At 38.4% G+C, this 17750-nt stretch overlaps 1 protein-coding gene across 1 annotated transcript; it reads left to right on the forward strand.

Moving 5' to 3' along the window:
- Nucleotides 1-1720: 1720 nt before the first annotated feature.
- Nucleotides 1721-17167, forward strand: LOC125240420 (acetylcholine receptor subunit alpha). The gene is made up of 12 exons (XM_048148306.1): nt 1721-1828; nt 8425-8631; nt 10516-10647; nt 11351-11500; nt 12250-12443; nt 12781-12887; nt 13000-13131; nt 13931-14036; nt 14708-14903; nt 15819-15965; nt 16383-16543; nt 16838-17167. Exons 1-12 carry the CDS (start codon nt 1744-1746, stop codon nt 17039-17041), a joined length of 1821 nt encoding a protein of 606 aa, XP_048004263.1. The 5' UTR covers nt 1721-1743; the 3' UTR covers nt 17042-17167.
- Nucleotides 17168-17750: the final 583 nt, after the last annotated feature.

Consider the following 17750-nt stretch of genomic DNA (forward strand, 5'->3'; position numbering starts at 1 on the left):
AAGTATTATTACACGATATGACTTCACATTAGGGAGGACTCGGGCCAGAGCTTTAAAAGCTTCGCTTTTATGAAATGTAGCACAAAATCAATATTCGTTGAATTCTCTATAAATATACTCGATCCTCTTTGGTACTATTATGATATTTATAATAATACGCAAATATAGATTTATTATGAGCGAAATTTAACCCCCCCGATGATCATTTTATTAGCAGCGGCGACCAGCAGACGGTTATCGTCGTCCGGCGAGATAGTGCGCTTCCTCTTTGTACGTCAATGTAGCGGGACCACCAGTTAAATTTTAATATATTAAAGATAAAATATTGTTAAAATGAAGTTTGAATTGAAACAATATTGACTAAAGTCATTAAGACTATCTTATAAGTTACATCTCATGTATTTATTTTCATGATAAAATATTGAGCCAATTATACAAACAAAGAAATGTGACCAAATATTGAATGGTCAATCGGTTCACTATCCCGTCAACACCCAAGACCAAGAATTTGATACTGCCATTTATCCGCTAGCGAATGCATAAACTTACTCTAATTGCATGTCTTTTCTACTGAAATTCCTGTAACACTGCGAACGAGAGTAGATGCATTGTGTTTGAGTTAACATGTACATCTGTACAAGTTATAAACACAATCGAAAATGTCATTTTCAAATTCGTAGAAACCATCTAGAGGCGGTTCTTCCCTAAGTCCGTTTTCACATTATCCGATCTGATATCGGATGTCGGAAGGATCTCAATGGAAAAAATCCAAGATGGCGCCTGTAATGTATGGGATATCGGTCCGACATCCGATATCGGATCGGATAATGTGAAAACGCACTAAGGCTGCGAACGAGAATAGATGCATTGTGTTTGAGTTAACATGTATACAACACTATCGAAAACTTGTCAAATACGTAGAATCTAGGGGCGGTACTTACCCGAAGGCCAACCGGGTCATTACCTGAGTGTCAGAGCACATTTTTTGTTAAACTAAACGTTTTATCTTTTGATGGGATGGCATACACGGTGAAATAAAAAAGACCGTTCAAACTTTGCTTTAATACTTTTGGGGTAAAAAAAAATAATTTGGCTATTTCATACATTTCGTCTGTCTTGACTTGATGCCGCTCATTTGTATGGAACAGTTTTTTTTTTCGTGAATTCAGCATTGGTCCCATAATAAAAGTTGTTCATGACCCCAATAGTCACCATGCAAAGTCTAAATGGACCTTTTTATTTCACTATGTATAGCTAACATACCCCGGACGCCTTATTATTAGGGATATTACCAGGTTGATGATGAAAACTATTACTTGTACCATCACTTTTACTTTATTCGTTTATAACAACCAATTTACAATAAATAATTTAAGACTTTTTCACTACAACTCGTCTGTACTCGAACTGCCCCCCGTCACTGCATTTCCGCCATTTTATAACAATCCAAGATGACGGAAACCAGTGACTAGTATGAGTCAATTGATATTCTTTAATACTTTCATCATAACTAACAGTAAGATAAATAAACATATAAGGCATTAATAAATAATTACTCTTACATTATCGTATTATGTAGTGGTCGGTTCTATTCCTACAAATTGTATATAAACTGTTGTACACAATAAACTGATTACTACTACTACTACTACTAGCTTAACGCACACACAAAGTTTATGTCAGAACCGTTGTTTACCCACATCCTTTACTTTATTATCACTTTATTTTAGTGCCGCTTTAACTATGGATTGGTTACGGTTGCTATTCTGTGCGGTTTTAGTGACACTGTGCGAGGCCGGGAACGAAACGGGAACTTTTACTTATGAGAGTATGTTACTTTCTTCGTTTTTTCTTTTTGAGTTAGTTTCTTTCTTTAGTGACGACCGGTCTGGCGCAGTCGGTAGTGAACCTGCTTGCTGCGCCGCGGTCCCGGGTTCGAATCCCGGTAAGGGCCTTTATTTGTGTGATCAGCACAGATATTTGTTCCTGAGTCATGGATGTTTTCTATGTATATAAGTATTTATATATTATATATATCGTTGTCTGAGTACCCACAACACAAGCCTTCTTGAGCTTACCGTGGGCCTCAGTCAATCTGTGTAAGAATGTCCTATAATATTTATTTATTTATTTATTTCTTTGTAACTTTTGTGGCACGTGGAAAAACTTAAGACGAAGAAGAAAAAGTTAAGGAGGAAGGAGGATCGTGTGAACAAAATTAGAATTTTTGCACGAGTTGATAATTTAATTTGCCTCTGTGGTGACGGGTTAAGAATTTCACCACCCCCTTTTTTCCCGTGGGTGTCGTAGAAGGCGACTATGGGATATGGGTTAAATTTTGGCGTAGGCGAGAGGCTGGCAACCTGTCACTGCAATGCCACAGTTTCGTTTTCTTTCAACCCCTTATTTGCCAAGAGTGGCACTGAAGCTTTAGTAGTTTTCATGTGCTCTGCCTACCCCTTTATGGGATACAGGCGTGATTGTATATATGTATGTATGTATGTTGATAATTTACGCGTTTCCTTGCCTTGAAATTGCATTCTTATAGGCTGTATTTTTGGTTATTTAAACAATGAAATATTATAGGACTTCTTGCACAAATTGACTAAGTCCACGGTAAGGCAAGCTGAAGAAGGCTTGTTCCATTGTGGACTAATTCCAATAAGACCTTTGGATTGGGAGGTCAGATGGCAGTCGCTTTCGTAAAACTGGTGCCTACGCCAAATCTTGGGATTAGTTGTCACAGCGGACCCCAGGGTCCCATGAGCCGCGGCAAATGCCAGGGTAACGCAAGGAGGATGATGGATCCCCAACTGCCATTATCTCTTTTATAATATTTTTACAAATACACATACATACATACATACAATCACGCCTATGTCCCATCAAGAGGGAGGCTGAGCACTTGAAAACACTAAAGCTTCAGTGCCACTCTTGGCAAATAAGGGGTTGACAGAAAACGAAACTGTGGCATTGCAGGTTGTCAGCCTCTCGCCTACGCAACAATTTAACCCATATCCCACAGTCGCCTTCTACGACACCCACGGGAAGAAAAGGGGTGGTGAAATTCTTAACCCGTCACCACACGGGCGACAAACAACAACACAAATACTTAATATTTATTTAAATATCTTATTAAATAGGTACTTACAACTCTGTGTTAAATGCTAATAGATCTGATCCCACCTTAAACTACTACTACCCCGTTGGCTCAGTGCCCCAAAATGAGACTTGGCCTCCGATACAAGACATCACCACTTTTCTCGGTCCTGCGCTACCACTCGCCAATTCTTGACTTGGAATTATAATAATTATTTATTGTCTTGAAACCTAATACAATGAAACTTAACTTATACTAAGTTACATTACTTATTATTACTGTTATTAGGTTTGTATCAGCTTTACTACTTAGGAGTCTTAGGAATTCGCACAGATCCGCGTCCACAATCACATGTCGCTCCAGCGATACCTAGGGCGTCCGGCAGGTCGTCCTCCTGCTTGGCGACACAGGTATGCTCTTTTCACATTCCGATCCACATCCATCCTCTCGAGGAACATCATAGGAGAGACTAAAGCACACAGACTCCGCTGGCTCCCACCTTAAATATCCATCATATTCCAAAAGTTTGAAGGACTATTTAAAAGTAATAATAATAATGAATGAGCTACTGAAACTTCAGTTGAACCAATGTCCATTAACAAAGTAACCTTTAACTAGAGTAAATAGATACATACAGTTAAGGAAAGATTGAACTTGGAGCCAATTCTACCAAAACAATTTATGAAAGAATAAAAAATAATCGTAGAAGCAAGAGATTCTTCGTATGAAGATTGTAAATCCATACTAATATTATTATAAATCGGAAAGTGTGTGTCTGTTTGTTTGTCCGTTCTTCACGGCAAAATGGAGCGATGAATTGTCGTTATTTTTTAAGTGAAAATAGTTGAAGGGATGGAGAGTGACATAGGCTACTTTTTGTCTCTTTCTAACGCGAGCGAAGCCGCGGACAAAAGCTAGTCCTATATAATCCTTGGTTGAAGCAGGGGCGGCTCACTCCGCGATTCTATCGCCGCGCTACAAGTACATGCCGGTTCGCGGCCCATTCAGTGGTGACGACCTTCGCGCGGCGCAATAGAATTCAATGTCGGCTGCTCGCGTGCGGTCCGTTTGTTAATGTAGGTATGAATTTAGATTGGCGGCATTGTGTGAATATCAAAGGGAGTGAGCCTTCTGTACTTGTACTATTATGTATTCTGTGGTAGAAGTTAAAACTTGCATAAGACGCTAATATCGTTATTACAGGCTATCTCTATTGCTCTTTTGTATTAGCGCTACAGTGCCAGACTGAATTTCGATTGCCTCAAAGTGTCAACAATTATCAGTCCAGCTATATCAGCTAGCTCACAACCCGGATCCGGGTCACGAGGACGGCTTTAAGCAGGGCTATTATAAATTGAAATAAATATCAAACAAGAAAGAAAAAACTACAAGGCCCATTGGTGGCCGAACCGGGAATCAAACCCGGATCTTTAGCTTACGCGGCTAACGTCATTAGCCCGCCGTGGTACCCGACGGAATTTCTCTAGTGTATGTTATCTAGAAGTAAGGCTAGGCGCCTATCCTATCTATTTCTTCATATATGGTAGTGTGACTACTTGAAAAAGAACAAATAAAAAAATATTCAATACAATAATTACAATACAAGATGGTAGTCTAGCGGTAAGTACGTGTGACTTTCGTTCCGAAGGTCGCGGGTTCGAACCCCGGCTCGCACCAATGAGTTTTTCGGGATTTGTGTGCGAAATGTCATTTGATAATTGCCAGTCGCTTTTCGGTGAAGGAAAACATCGTGAAGAAACCGGACTAATTCCAATAAGGTCTAAATTACCCGTCGGGTTGAAAGGTCAGATGACAGTCGCTTTCGTAAAAACTAGTACCTACGCCAAATCTTGGGATTGGTTGTCAAAGCGGACCCCAGGCTCCCATGAGCCATGGCAAATGCTGGGATAACGCAAGGAGGATCATGACAATAATTTGATTTGTTCCCTAGTCGTAGGGCTATTATACTTACAATTTTATCCCTTATCAACTTAGATAAGAAACTGACTTATATGTGTATTCCAATTGTGACCTTTGCTAGAATGTGACGGATATCTACACCGTGTTTCACTTAACACTAAAAACCTGAAAACTGTTTGTTCAGAATCGAGAGTAGAATCGATTGAGCTATATCTTGATGGGGGTAATATTTTTTGTTTTAATTTGTATTATTAGTTATTGTTTACGTGCCCATTCTACAAATTCGTAATACAACATTGTGCATATCATTATTGTTAGAGGTTGTATACCTTTTTCAGTATTTAAGGGTATTAATACTGGCTGGTTACTTGGACGATTATTTTTTCCGCTACGAGATAGACATTGTGCGTCAGTTTAATTTTAAAGTTTATCATAAGTCATAACAAATTGAACTCGTACCTAATTACAACCTTGTCATTTTGAATGTTAGGTTTAAATTAGCTTACTGCGTCACCTGTCCATTTGAAGTTTACTGTGACACAGGTTAAAGTGCTTTACAGTGACATAGCTGTCTATTGGTAAACCTTATGTCGTTGCAGTAACATAGACAATTAAACAGTTTGAAGGTTTATGATGGTAGCTAGCAATTATTTTATTGAGTGTAGAGTTAAAAGCCGAGTAGAGCTGCACAGAAAATTAAAAATTCAATTTAAAAAAATAATAATCATCAGATTAAAAAATGAACATTGTAGATACGTTTAAAAAAATAAAAATCAGTTGGGGTGTCTGAGGTTTTGAGTGATACCGGAAACACGGTGTATATGGATAAATGATAAAATTGGAAGCATCATAGGCCTACTGTCCAGGATAAGTCGTCGCCAAAACCCAATCAAATTGTTAAAACCAAACCCACTTCAAAAGATTTCCGAACTTTGTCAGCCGTTATGTTGAATAATTAAATAGATCCGGCTCGAAGGACCATTTGGCCGTTAAATATTTAAACTGGGAACCGTTTCACGAGCTTGGACGCTTTTAAACGTCAAAATTAAGTTTTGGGTTCAACAACTAACTTAAGGTTGTGTGTTTCTTGTGATTTGGGACATTGCAGAGGGCATAAGAAGACTATATACAGAGAATTTCGTAAACTGTAGATATTGAAATTAATGTAAACAAAATCTACGCTCAAAAGGCTTTCTATTCATAGAGGGAGAGAAGAGTTGTAACTCCCTACAACTGTAATTTAGTATCTTACCGTGTACCTTTAACATGTAGTACCTAATTTCTGTGATAACCTTCCTTGACCTGTTAAATGTTTTACTTTTACCAATAAAGAAACTGAACTGAACTGAACTGAACATCAGTAAATGCGAGTTATTTGTATAGACATAGTTAATTGACATCTAGCGACAATCACGCGTCAATCACGCGTCAAATAGCGTGAATTATCAGTACCACTACTCGATACTAGGTGGCAATCTCATCTACCAAAAAATAAATATTAGAACAGTTTACAACTTATATTAGAAGCAGAAGGAATTGAAAACAGAATACTGATTGTAATATTAGCTAAAAAATTGGCGAGCATGACTTTTCGTTCGTCGCGACATCTATTGACAAGTAGCAGTACTGATAATTTACGGTAGTTGACGCGTGATTGTCGCTAGATGTCACTTAACTATGCCTATACAAATAACTCGCATTTACTGATGTATGGAGTTACAACTCTTCCCTTACTCATTCCTCTATGGTCTGTTGACGGCAAATGAAAACATTACTCGAACAAATAAGATGGTTAAAGACAGGTCGGTCAGTGACACATCCGCTTGGTTTTTGTATTTGGTTGGTTAACAGAGATAATGAACTACCCGAAAATGTACAAATTAATTGACTACGTTCTTTTAAATACCGGAATTCAAATTAGCATTGATACCTTGAAATTAAAGTTTATCTTATCTAAAATATTGTGTAGGTTAGGTACTTTTGTAATGCTTGCAACGATAATGTTAGTATCTAATTTTGCTTATTGTTTTTAGGAGCTCCAAATTTGTATAAAAGTTCAGCTGCAGTACCACCTTAGACCCGTTTCTTGACACTGTCTTTTCATTTTTTCAATTTCACTCCCTCTTTTAGCTTTTCAAGGGCCTTATCTTATTTAGGCGCAAAAGAAGCTTAAACTCAATTTTTATTTGCAAAGTCACACCTGAATTGTTCAAATCTGAGAATGCCGAAAACCAGGCAAAGTGGAGAAGACTGAGAAGGAAAGCGGACCCTTGCGCTAGGCCGGGCAAACGCTAGTCGAAGAAGAAAGTAAATGGCCCAGATTGGGGGGTAGTCCTTGTTCTTAAATTATTTTTCTCTAGGTACATATGTTATTATACTGTTTATTTAAGTTAAGATACATTTAGTTTTTTTTTAATTAGTTTAATTACGAGTAGTTACTTTATTTTAAGATACTTAGTTCATAATAATCAATATATTTTTTCCTGTACAATGGCCCAGATACCTTTTCAAATCTACATTTTTATGAAACCAAGCAGTCTTACTGCCACGGAACTTTCCAGGAATTATTACTAACAAAAGTTTAAAATACAAGTTTAATGATTTAAAAGTTCCGATTCCGTTGCTCGCTCCAATTTAAATAACTTCAAGGAAAGTATCCTTCATGTTTAACGAGAAATTAAATAAATTAGTGTTTGATGAATTTGTAATTTGAACGTTTAGGAAATTTCTTAGTAATGGCTTTATTTGGAAATTAGGAACAAGCGACTAAATTTAAATTACGATTGGTATACAATTGGACAGCAAGTTAGAATGATTGTGGATTTTTGTTTTCACAATTTAATTAGTTCTCAGTTTTTTCTTATATTAAGACGGATAATATATTTTCGTCATTAATCTGCCTTCATTGTCTGTGACAAAATATGGCAACCAACGTCAGAGCCTCTCAGCTCCTCGACAAGGTTATTGACATATAGGATATAGGTTAAATAGGTCCGGAGATGTCAACCCGCCTTGGCGCACGCCACAGTCTAGCCTGTAGTTCAGCAATTCCCGTCAACTTTGTACAAAAATTAAGGGAAAAGTTAAATTTGTTTTTATTAATTCCTATTTTGTTACCAAGATTTTGTTGATGAATTGAGATTTTATTAAGTTTTATTTCGTCATTAAGGTTCTCTAGTAGGTATCTATATTTTCTTAATTATAACAATTATCCTGTATATATCTTACGAAAGTCGAATTATATTACTAAATGTTGGTAACAAAATAGGATCAATTAAAATTTGCTGACGTGGCATTGTACAAAGTTGACGGGAATTGCTGAGTTAGACTGCACGTCACCCCACAAACAACAACTTTACCCCCTTTTTAAAACAAATAACTATTCTTTTTTTCTTTATTTCCAGTGGTGGCAAAGTGCAAAGAACACATATGCAAACACGGGTACAAGTACGAAACGTTTTACAAAATCGATGCTGAAGACCGAGAACACGTGAAATCTGACGCCAGCGTGGCACTGGAGATGCATATCGCCATCCTGGCAGCTAATAATGGACATATACTGCTTTCTACTAAAGCTAATCCTACTGTGAAGGACCCGGTGTATGAAATAGGTGAGTATGTACAATACAAAGGAAAAATACTAAGGTTTAGTGCCCAGAACCGGAATGTAAGCAGCGTTTCTCTGTTTACCAGACAGATGCCTAGACCGCTCGGCCTCGCAAGAATCATTGTCTTGGATGATAATTGAATCTGTTTTAGAGTAAGACCATGTCACCCTGTCAACCTAGGTCTAAATCCATAAGGATTCGGTAAAAAATATTCTAAATTGACATACTACTGCTACATGGAGTTCCACTGGAGTGTCTCTTCCGTTTAGTGTCACTAAAGTGCCTTATCCCAAACGTTCCCAGACCCCAAGTTCAGGTAGTGGAAATATTTCTTTAAAGGTCTTAATAGTTAACTTGGCATAATATGAATCAAATGTTGCAAATCAAAACCTCGCCGGAACAGTGATTGTCCACTTTTATTTCTAAGCTTTGCTCTCTGGTTCAACTCTAGTTGCACGCATACCGTATCTTTATTGTGCTCAGTTAAACAAACGGGCAACTGGCCACTTGTGTGCAAACTAGCAAACAGTTATTACCGAGTTCGCGAGTTATCAAATTAGGCTGCGATAGCTCCGACGGGACACAAACTAATTTGCGTGATTGTTGTTTAGATACTTTAGATCCCGGTCATAGATTGTAATTGGCAAAACAAATTTATAAACGGGTAAAATTTTAAATTAATAAATTGAGAAAAAACCCCACAATCGACCGGTTTTCATCAAACATTGCTCGTAATTATCATCAAGCATTTCAGAAAAGTGCCGACTAATTCAGCTTAAAAAAAAATGAAATCTAAATCGATTCATCCGCTACGACGACACGCCACAGATCTACACACACACGCAGACAGACAGACACGTCAAACTTATAACGACCTGTAGTTTTTGCGTCGGGGGTTAAAAATAAACGGAGTATTTCTTTAGTTAGATAGTAACATCCGGCAGATCATAAAATTTTCTGTGTAATCATAATCAAAAGCAACAAGATGAAGCTAACTTTGCTAATTCGCGAATATACAGAGTGGGGCCTGTAACAAAGGTGAAGAATTGAACTCTAAGCTATTCTCCTTATACTGATCAACATTTGTTCGGCGACTTTTAAAAATAACTTGTATTTTGATTTTTATCACCCTTGAAAGTTTTTTATAAGAGGTAATGTATTGCGAATTCTGTTAAGTCTAAAGTGTGACAGACAACGTCAATGCCAACAATAATGGGGTACATTGAAGCTAATATTTATTTTGTATAAAAAAATTAAAATTTAAAGACTTCATAATTTTTAAAAGTCACTGAACAAATGTTGATCAGTATAAGGAGAATAGCCTACAGTTCAATTCTTCGCCTTTGTTACAGGCCCCACTCTGTATAAATCAGTGTGAACTCGTAATTACTTCTAAATTGTTTAATATTGTTTCTTTATTACGAAAATGTTGCCTCTGTCACTTCAATCAGGTAAGCTCCTTCGAAAAACGAATATTTTGAAGATTCATCACATGTCCAAGACCTAGACATTACACAATCTGTGTGCATAGCCGAATACCGAATACACAAACGCTCACGAAACGCTCACGATAGCTCTGACGTAGCTATCTATCTCTATCGCTCGACATAGCCAGACTACATTTCTGCGGCGTTTCGGTTGCGTTTCGTGGCGCTGAAATGCCATTCGGCTACGGGGTCTGGGTACGTAGTCGAATGGCACAAACACTCACAAAGCGAAACGCTCGTAGATATCAATCTCTATCGCTCTTGCGTATTGGCGCGACAGGGCCAGACTACCTTTCGCGGCGTTTCGTTTCCGTTTCGCGTCGCAGAAATGCCATTCGGCTGCGGCACCTGTACAGCAAGGTGCCGTTTAATTTTCCTTTATTTAATTTTTATTTTTTAGTTGTTGGAGGAGGAGGCAACAAGTTCACGGAGCTGCGGCGTAACTTGAGACGAAACGGGAAGATCTCGAAGCCGACCGTCGGAATACTCTCCGCGATAGAGTTCAGGCCATTCTTCATTAGAATCACTACAGGTACCTACTTTAATAGGCTACTAGACTCATATCAAATTTGGCACATTACATGTTTGTCTTCTGTAGTATTTGACTTAAAAAAACAATATTTTATAGATTTTGGGTATTAAAAGTGTAGAGAGATCATCGTAGAGTTCTCAGGCATGACGAAGTCTGCTTAGGATTGCCAAGGTATTCTTAGGGATGCCGAAGAGCTCTGTCACTCTGTCTCAAATCAAACAAATGCCTAATATATTTTTGCGGCGAGCGCGTTGCGAAGTTCCCGCTTCGGACTTCCGTGTTATGCGGAGGTGACCTTAAGTATGTCTTACGATGCCGAATAATTCTCAGGTATCAGGTGTTGTTAGGTGTGCCTTACACTACCAAAGTCGACCGAGGTATGCCGAGATAATATGCCGAGGCATCCTTAAGTATGCCTTACGATTCCGAGGCATGCCGAGGTGTTACAAAGTATGCTTTACGCTACCGAGGACTGCTGAGGTATACCTTGGCAGTCGTGCCATGCGGTGCTGTGCTGATAGTGGTCGCCGGGCCTTAAGATGGGAGCACACTCTTCATGGCCGATTCCAAGTAAATGGGAGGATTAACAAATCTTTTTACTTATCCTATACTTAGTTTGAGCCGTACTAAACTTGTGTTATGTTGTTAATATTGATTTAATCCTTGACTATATCAAATCAAAACTAGAGGATTCGTTTCTCAGATGGTGCCGTACAATTCGGCAAAGAAGGCGAAGAGCCCTTCCTAGATTATCGCGATAACAACCCGCTCGCCATCCGGTACTTCAGTTTTGCTGCCTGGAGCGGAGTGGAAGCCAAGTTCTGCTACGATTGTCCACCTGAAGGAACTAATAGTAAGTACATCCATGATAACATACACTATGGTAGAACTTTAGCGCCGGTGGCCTATCCTGAGGTCGAGGGCTCAAACCCCGGTTTGTACCAATGAGTTTTTCGGAACTTATGTGCGAAAACTCTTTTCATATTTGCCAGCCGCTTTTCGGTAAAGAAAATCATCGTGAGAAAACCAGACTAGTTAATCCCAATAAGGCATATTTACCCTTAGTCCGTTTTCACATTACCCGATCCGATATCGGATGTCGGAAGGATTTCAATAGAAAAAAACCAAGATGGCGCCTGTAATGTATGGGATATCGGTCCGACATCCGATATCGTATCGGATAGTGTGAAAACGGACTTAGGGTCAGATGGCAGTCGCGTTTGTAAAAGTAGGACCTACGCCAAATCTTAGGATAAGTTTTCAAAGCGTACCCCAGGCTCCCATGAGCCGTAGCGAATGCCGGAATAACGCAAGGAGGATGATAAAATTAGGGTAGAACTTTAGCCGTGTCCACTAACGGAAAAGAGGTAGATGATTGTAGGTATTAACCTAACTTTACTATTTTTCTTACATTAATATTTCGTATTAGTTCAGCGTTTGCTGCTTATTCTCATGTACCATATTCTTTATGATTTTAAATGTTTGTAACAACATCAGTATCTTTACTAACATCAAACTTAAATAGATTTATAGTAAGGAACACATTAATTTTTGCTAAATATTTATTACTTGTCATCTTGTGATATAACTATAACTCCCCAGGTTCAACTACAAATTCCGAAGCAGTGGACCCTCTAATGTCGAACGCTGACAAACTCAAGGCAGCTCTGCTTCAAGACCGCGCACCGCATCTCCCGCCTTCGTCTCCAGTCATAATAAGGCTTGGCTTCAAGATTACTAGCCTTAAGTACAGCCCATTCACTTCCAAAATGGTCACTGGAGTAGCAATAGTAGCGGTAAGATCTTTAATTAGTCATTCAACTTCAAGATATCAAGACCAGGCGTTAACATTTTCTTCCGTGCTTACGGCTATAATCAAATCAGGGATGCACCTGAGCAGAGTTTCCCGTTACGATAAAATTTGGATTTATCGCTCACTGGCTGCAAGAGTTAATAAAGTAACCGTATAAACTCAAGGCTATCTCCGAAAAAAACCGACTGTTAATTTTGAGGAAACTTATCAAAGTTTGCGAGATTTCCTTTTCAATCGATTCGTGCTTACCTAATTTCTTCACCACATACTTCACGAAGACTGTACACATGCTGCTATTGTAGTTGTTCTACTTATTTCAGAGTTGGGTGGATGACAGCATGGCATGGAATCCAGACAAGTTCAACAATATCACCAAGCTAACCTTCAGCGACGGACAAATTTGGCGGCCCACGTTTTTCCTATTCAAGTAAACTATAACTATTATTCACAGATTATATAAATATTAAAATATAGTTCTTTTTTACTGATGATCACCTAAATAGTACACTTTTCACCCAAGAATCCTAATGTCATTTCAGTTCCGAAGACCAAGGATCCGTAGACATTGACAACCCAGGTCCCATCACGATGGTGAACAGCGGAGAAGCGACCTACTACTTCCAGACTCATCTCACCAGTTGGTGCTTCAATTATGCCAAAACTACCAATAAGTAAGAACCCACTTCTAATTTAGGTAACAAGTGTCACTTCTTCCCTTTATAAAGTTGACCCAAGCGTCTGTTGTTGACATAATGTCTGGCTTCACGCTGAGGGTGCAGCAGCTACATTCGCGTCACTACATGCACTTCAGTTCGTTTGTTGTGCGCGTGCTGCGGCCGCTGCAGGACACCATCGCAAGCACAGACTTCTGGGTGTTGTCTTTCGGCGGTTCCGGGGCAACCTGCCGAATTATACGCCGGGACAGACGACGCAACGAAGCCTCGACGTTATTTCGTCACCTAGATTTAGTTAATGTCTTGTTTTGTTATGTGTCCTCTTTTTCTTATTTTTGTGTTTTCAAAATATAATTTTCAAAAAGATTCAAAGATTTCAACAGGTCTCATGAAACCTATAAAGCATAAGAGTTTTGAATGATTCACGGTTATTTTCATTAGACTTATATTGACCGGGATATAGACCGTGATTACCTTTTTATTTTTGTCGAGCTCCCGATATTTCGACGCAGTTGCATGCATCATGATCACGGCATCATGATGCATGCAACTGCGTCGAAATATCGGGAGCTCGACAAAAATAAAAAGGTAATCACGGTCTATATCCCGGTCAATATAAACCTATAAAGCATATTAGCATGTACAGAAAAATTAACAAGATCGTAAGGAGCTACATTAAGTGTAAACTGTGTCGCACTCTTACGCCTATCTCGGGACAAGAAGGGTTATGTTCTGCATTAAAATAACAGTTGTTTTGAGGTTACCATCGTCGTTTTATTCTAATTTTCCTTTCCAGCTGGCCTCACGATGACTATCATTGCTCTATAGTCATTGCTCCATGGGAACCACATGAGAAGATCATCCTAGAGCAAATCAGTCATGCGAACGAGAAGATGGCTGTTGTAAGTAGTTTTATAACGAGGTATTTTAAAGAAAGAAGAATTTCTTCAATAACCTAACCACAAAATTACAATTTTGAAAAAAAAACCCCGACACAGTAGACCAATTCTCACTAAGAACAATCCCGACTAATTCAGATTTCTAACAAAAAAAACTAAATCTAAATCGATGTAGGGAACAAATCAAATTATTTTATTAAATATTTTTTGATTTGTTTTTTTTTTTTTAAGTAGTAACACTACTATATATAAATTATAAACTGAAATAGATACCATACACTAAAGAAAAAGCGATCAAGCCCACTGGTGGCGAAGCCGGGAGCTTGGCAGTGGCAGTGGGCTTGATCGCTTTTTCTTTAGTGTATGGTATATCTTTCAGTTTAAATCTAAATCGGTTCATCCGTTTGGGAGCAACGATGTCACAGACACACACACACGGACAGACAGACACGTCAAACTATAACACCCCGTCGTTTTAGCGTCGGGGATTAAAAACAGTAACTGAGAAACGGAACCAGCCAGTGATAATTTGACTCTCACTTTTCTTCTCAAAGAAGCAAAATTAAAGCCTATATCTACTCGCAATATCATTTTGCAAACTGAAGTCATACCATTTTTTATGCTTGCTCAGACCCAGCATTATTTGAAGAGATGGCAATATAACTCCCAAACAGTTTTCAGAAAGCAGCAAAGTAATCCCTAACGAATGGAACATAGAATGGAAGCAAGGAGTGGTTGAACCGTCTGCTTGGCACACCATCTTCACTGCTAACGACAATGACACCAACCAGAGTGATCGGTTCCTGGTCAACATTTCGTTGAGTAGACGAGCGACGGCGTTTAATGTTGTGTTTTATACACCGCTTTTGGGTAAGTTAAGGTTTTATAATAACTGACAACGATCACCGCTTTCAATGTGTTTTATACGCCCTTTCGAGATATGAAGGGACTATTTTAGTATTCCTTTCTATAGTGCTTGACAAAGACAATTCAAGGAGAACAGTTTTTGGTCAACAATGCTTAATATTGCGGTTGTGTTTTATATACTAACTAGCGACCCGCCCCGGCTTTGCACGGGTACCATACCTACATGTAAACCTTCCTCTACAATCACTCTATCTATTAAAAAAAACCGCATCAAAATCCGTTGCGTAGTTTTAAAGATTTAAGCATACATAGGGACATAGGGACATAGGGACAGAGAAAGCGACTTTGTTTTATACTATGTAGTGAAAATGCGTCTGTCAGGACGGACATAAAGAGCAAGCAGTTTTAATTAATATCTTAACCTTCTGATTCGGATATGTTCTCGTAGAATACTCCAAGAAAATCATATCCCTGTCCTCGTCCCTGTTTCCCAATGGTGGTATTGGTGGAATATCATATAGTGCTACGAGCAGTCACCTATTAATATATGTAAAGAGATTGGATATTCCAATGCTCGAATATGATGCTTTTAACCCTAGTTCACAACGGCTTCTTCATCATCAGCCAAAAGTCGTATACTGCTGGACACTACATCAGAATCTGGTCATGCTATCTACATCCAGCGATTTCTAGCGACCTTCAGTATTATTTTATTTTTATTTATTTAATACTAGCTTTTGCCCGCGGCTTCGCTCGCGTTAGAAAGAGACAAAATGTAGCCTATGTCACTCTTCATCCCTTCAACTATCTTCGTTTAAAAAATCACGTCAATTCGTCCCTCCGTTTTGCCGTGAAAGACGGACAAACAAACAGACACACAAACTTTCCCATTTATAATATTGTATGGATTTGTTTTAGTCCTCGTGCTGTTCGTGCTGATGTCGTTCTGGAGTGAGCCACTCCAGATGTCTCGCGTGTGGTTCTACGCTGGTTGCACCGTCGTCATTTGTGTGGGACTGTGCTATGTGGACTATCTAGTGCCTATACATACCGTGCCTACTATACGTGAGTATAAAATTATCCAGATTCAACTCAACCTAATGGTCAACCTTAAATTCCGGAGTGAGTCTATTCAAATGGTATTGAGTTTTTTAAAACTGGAACTTGTACTTATAGTTCTACATTTTATCCTTATATTCCATAATTATGTGGGGCTTTGCAAAATCCAAATATTAGTCAATCATCTTATAATTGAAGGCTCTTTTTGTAGCTACATAACATTTTGATTTAAAGAAATTCGAAAATTGATCGCATTCACCTCACCCAAGGTTTTTAAAGTTGAATTCTCCCTACATTAACTAATTTAGATTTTATATCTTATTTACATTCATGGCATTTGTCAAAAAGAAATTCCCAGTAAACAATATTAATTATCGTCTCAGGATCACCAAGTTTCTACTTAAAACGTGCATTTATTTTCAGTGGTCCTATACGTGACCGTTTTGGGTGGTGTTCTGCTAGCGCTGTTACTTCAGGTGTTACTGATGACATCGACGGCAGAACGTCTCTGCCAGACCCACTTAGTGCAATCACTTCTCCGCTCTAAGATGTTTAGGATTATATTCTTCTTGCCTCCTGTTAAGGTAAGTTCTTAATCCATCCTATATGATAAGGAGGTTACTGTAAGTTCTACCAATGGCGTGTTGTATTTTGCCTTTTAATTTTGACTCTCGTACCATTTAAGTAATACTAACCAATTTACAGGGATCATAAGATTAATATGTAGATACTGGAGCATTCAAAATTGTTAAATGTCTTTTTTTCTGCAATTTAAGATTACCTACATCCTGATAGTTACTCAGTCGCTTGTCGACATCAAGATTGTGAACTGGTCTATTGATCATTTACCAAGTCTGAACTAAAACTTCCTTTCACAGAGCGCTGAAAACTACGACAGAATAAACGAAGCCTACTCTGGCGAAGAAGACGAAGTCACACCTCCCAGAAACGGAAACATACCAGAAATGGAGACAGAGACAGCTACACCAAGTGAAAGAGACGAAGTAGCAGCGGCGCTAGATTGGTTCCTGTTTCTAGTCTACTCTCTTGTTATAGCTGTTATGTTGTCTATGCATTTTTAAACGGATACCTGTGATCTCTGAATCTTTCATCGTGCGTTTTAGAATTCATACCTAGATAGTTATTCTAGATAAAATATGAATTTTGATGTATGATTTTAGCATTTAATAAAAAAAATCTTGACTGCATTTTTGTTGAATTGGGCGTTTTCCAAAATAAATAAAAACTAAAAAAATAAAAACACATTTTTTTATCGTCGGGATCGAATCAACTCGTGATTCTGAGAAGAATGAGCCCAAACACGTCCAGTGGTGAAATTCTATATTCGAGATTTATTGTTGAAAACGCCCAATTAATGTTATTTTACCTGCTGCAATTTCCAATAAAATAACAGTTGGTTAGCACCTTATTATTCAATTCCGGTTTCTTGATTCAAGTCATAATATTTTTTATGAAAATTTTGTAAACTCTTCATCTATAAACCGTCAATATCCCCATAATGTATGACAGAGCAAGTCAATGAGATTGTTGCCTTTCTTTAGTTTCGAAGTTATTTACAATAATCAACGTTAACATTTCTTCCCGATATCCTAAAGCAAAGCTCCGGAGGAAAATGAGTTTTTCGAAACTTATGTGCGAAATGTCATTTGATATTCGCCTGTCGCTTTTCGGTGAAGGAAAACATCGTGAGGAAACCGGACTAATTCCAATAAGGCCTAGTTACCCTTCGGATTGGAAGGTCATGACAGTCGCTATCGTAAAACTAGTGCC

The sequence above is a fragment of the Leguminivora glycinivorella genome, chromosome 2 (assembly GCF_023078275.1).
Source record: "Leguminivora glycinivorella isolate SPB_JAAS2020 chromosome 2, LegGlyc_1.1, whole genome shotgun sequence".
Classification (NCBI taxonomy): domain Eukaryota; kingdom Metazoa; phylum Arthropoda; class Insecta; order Lepidoptera; family Tortricidae; genus Leguminivora; species Leguminivora glycinivorella.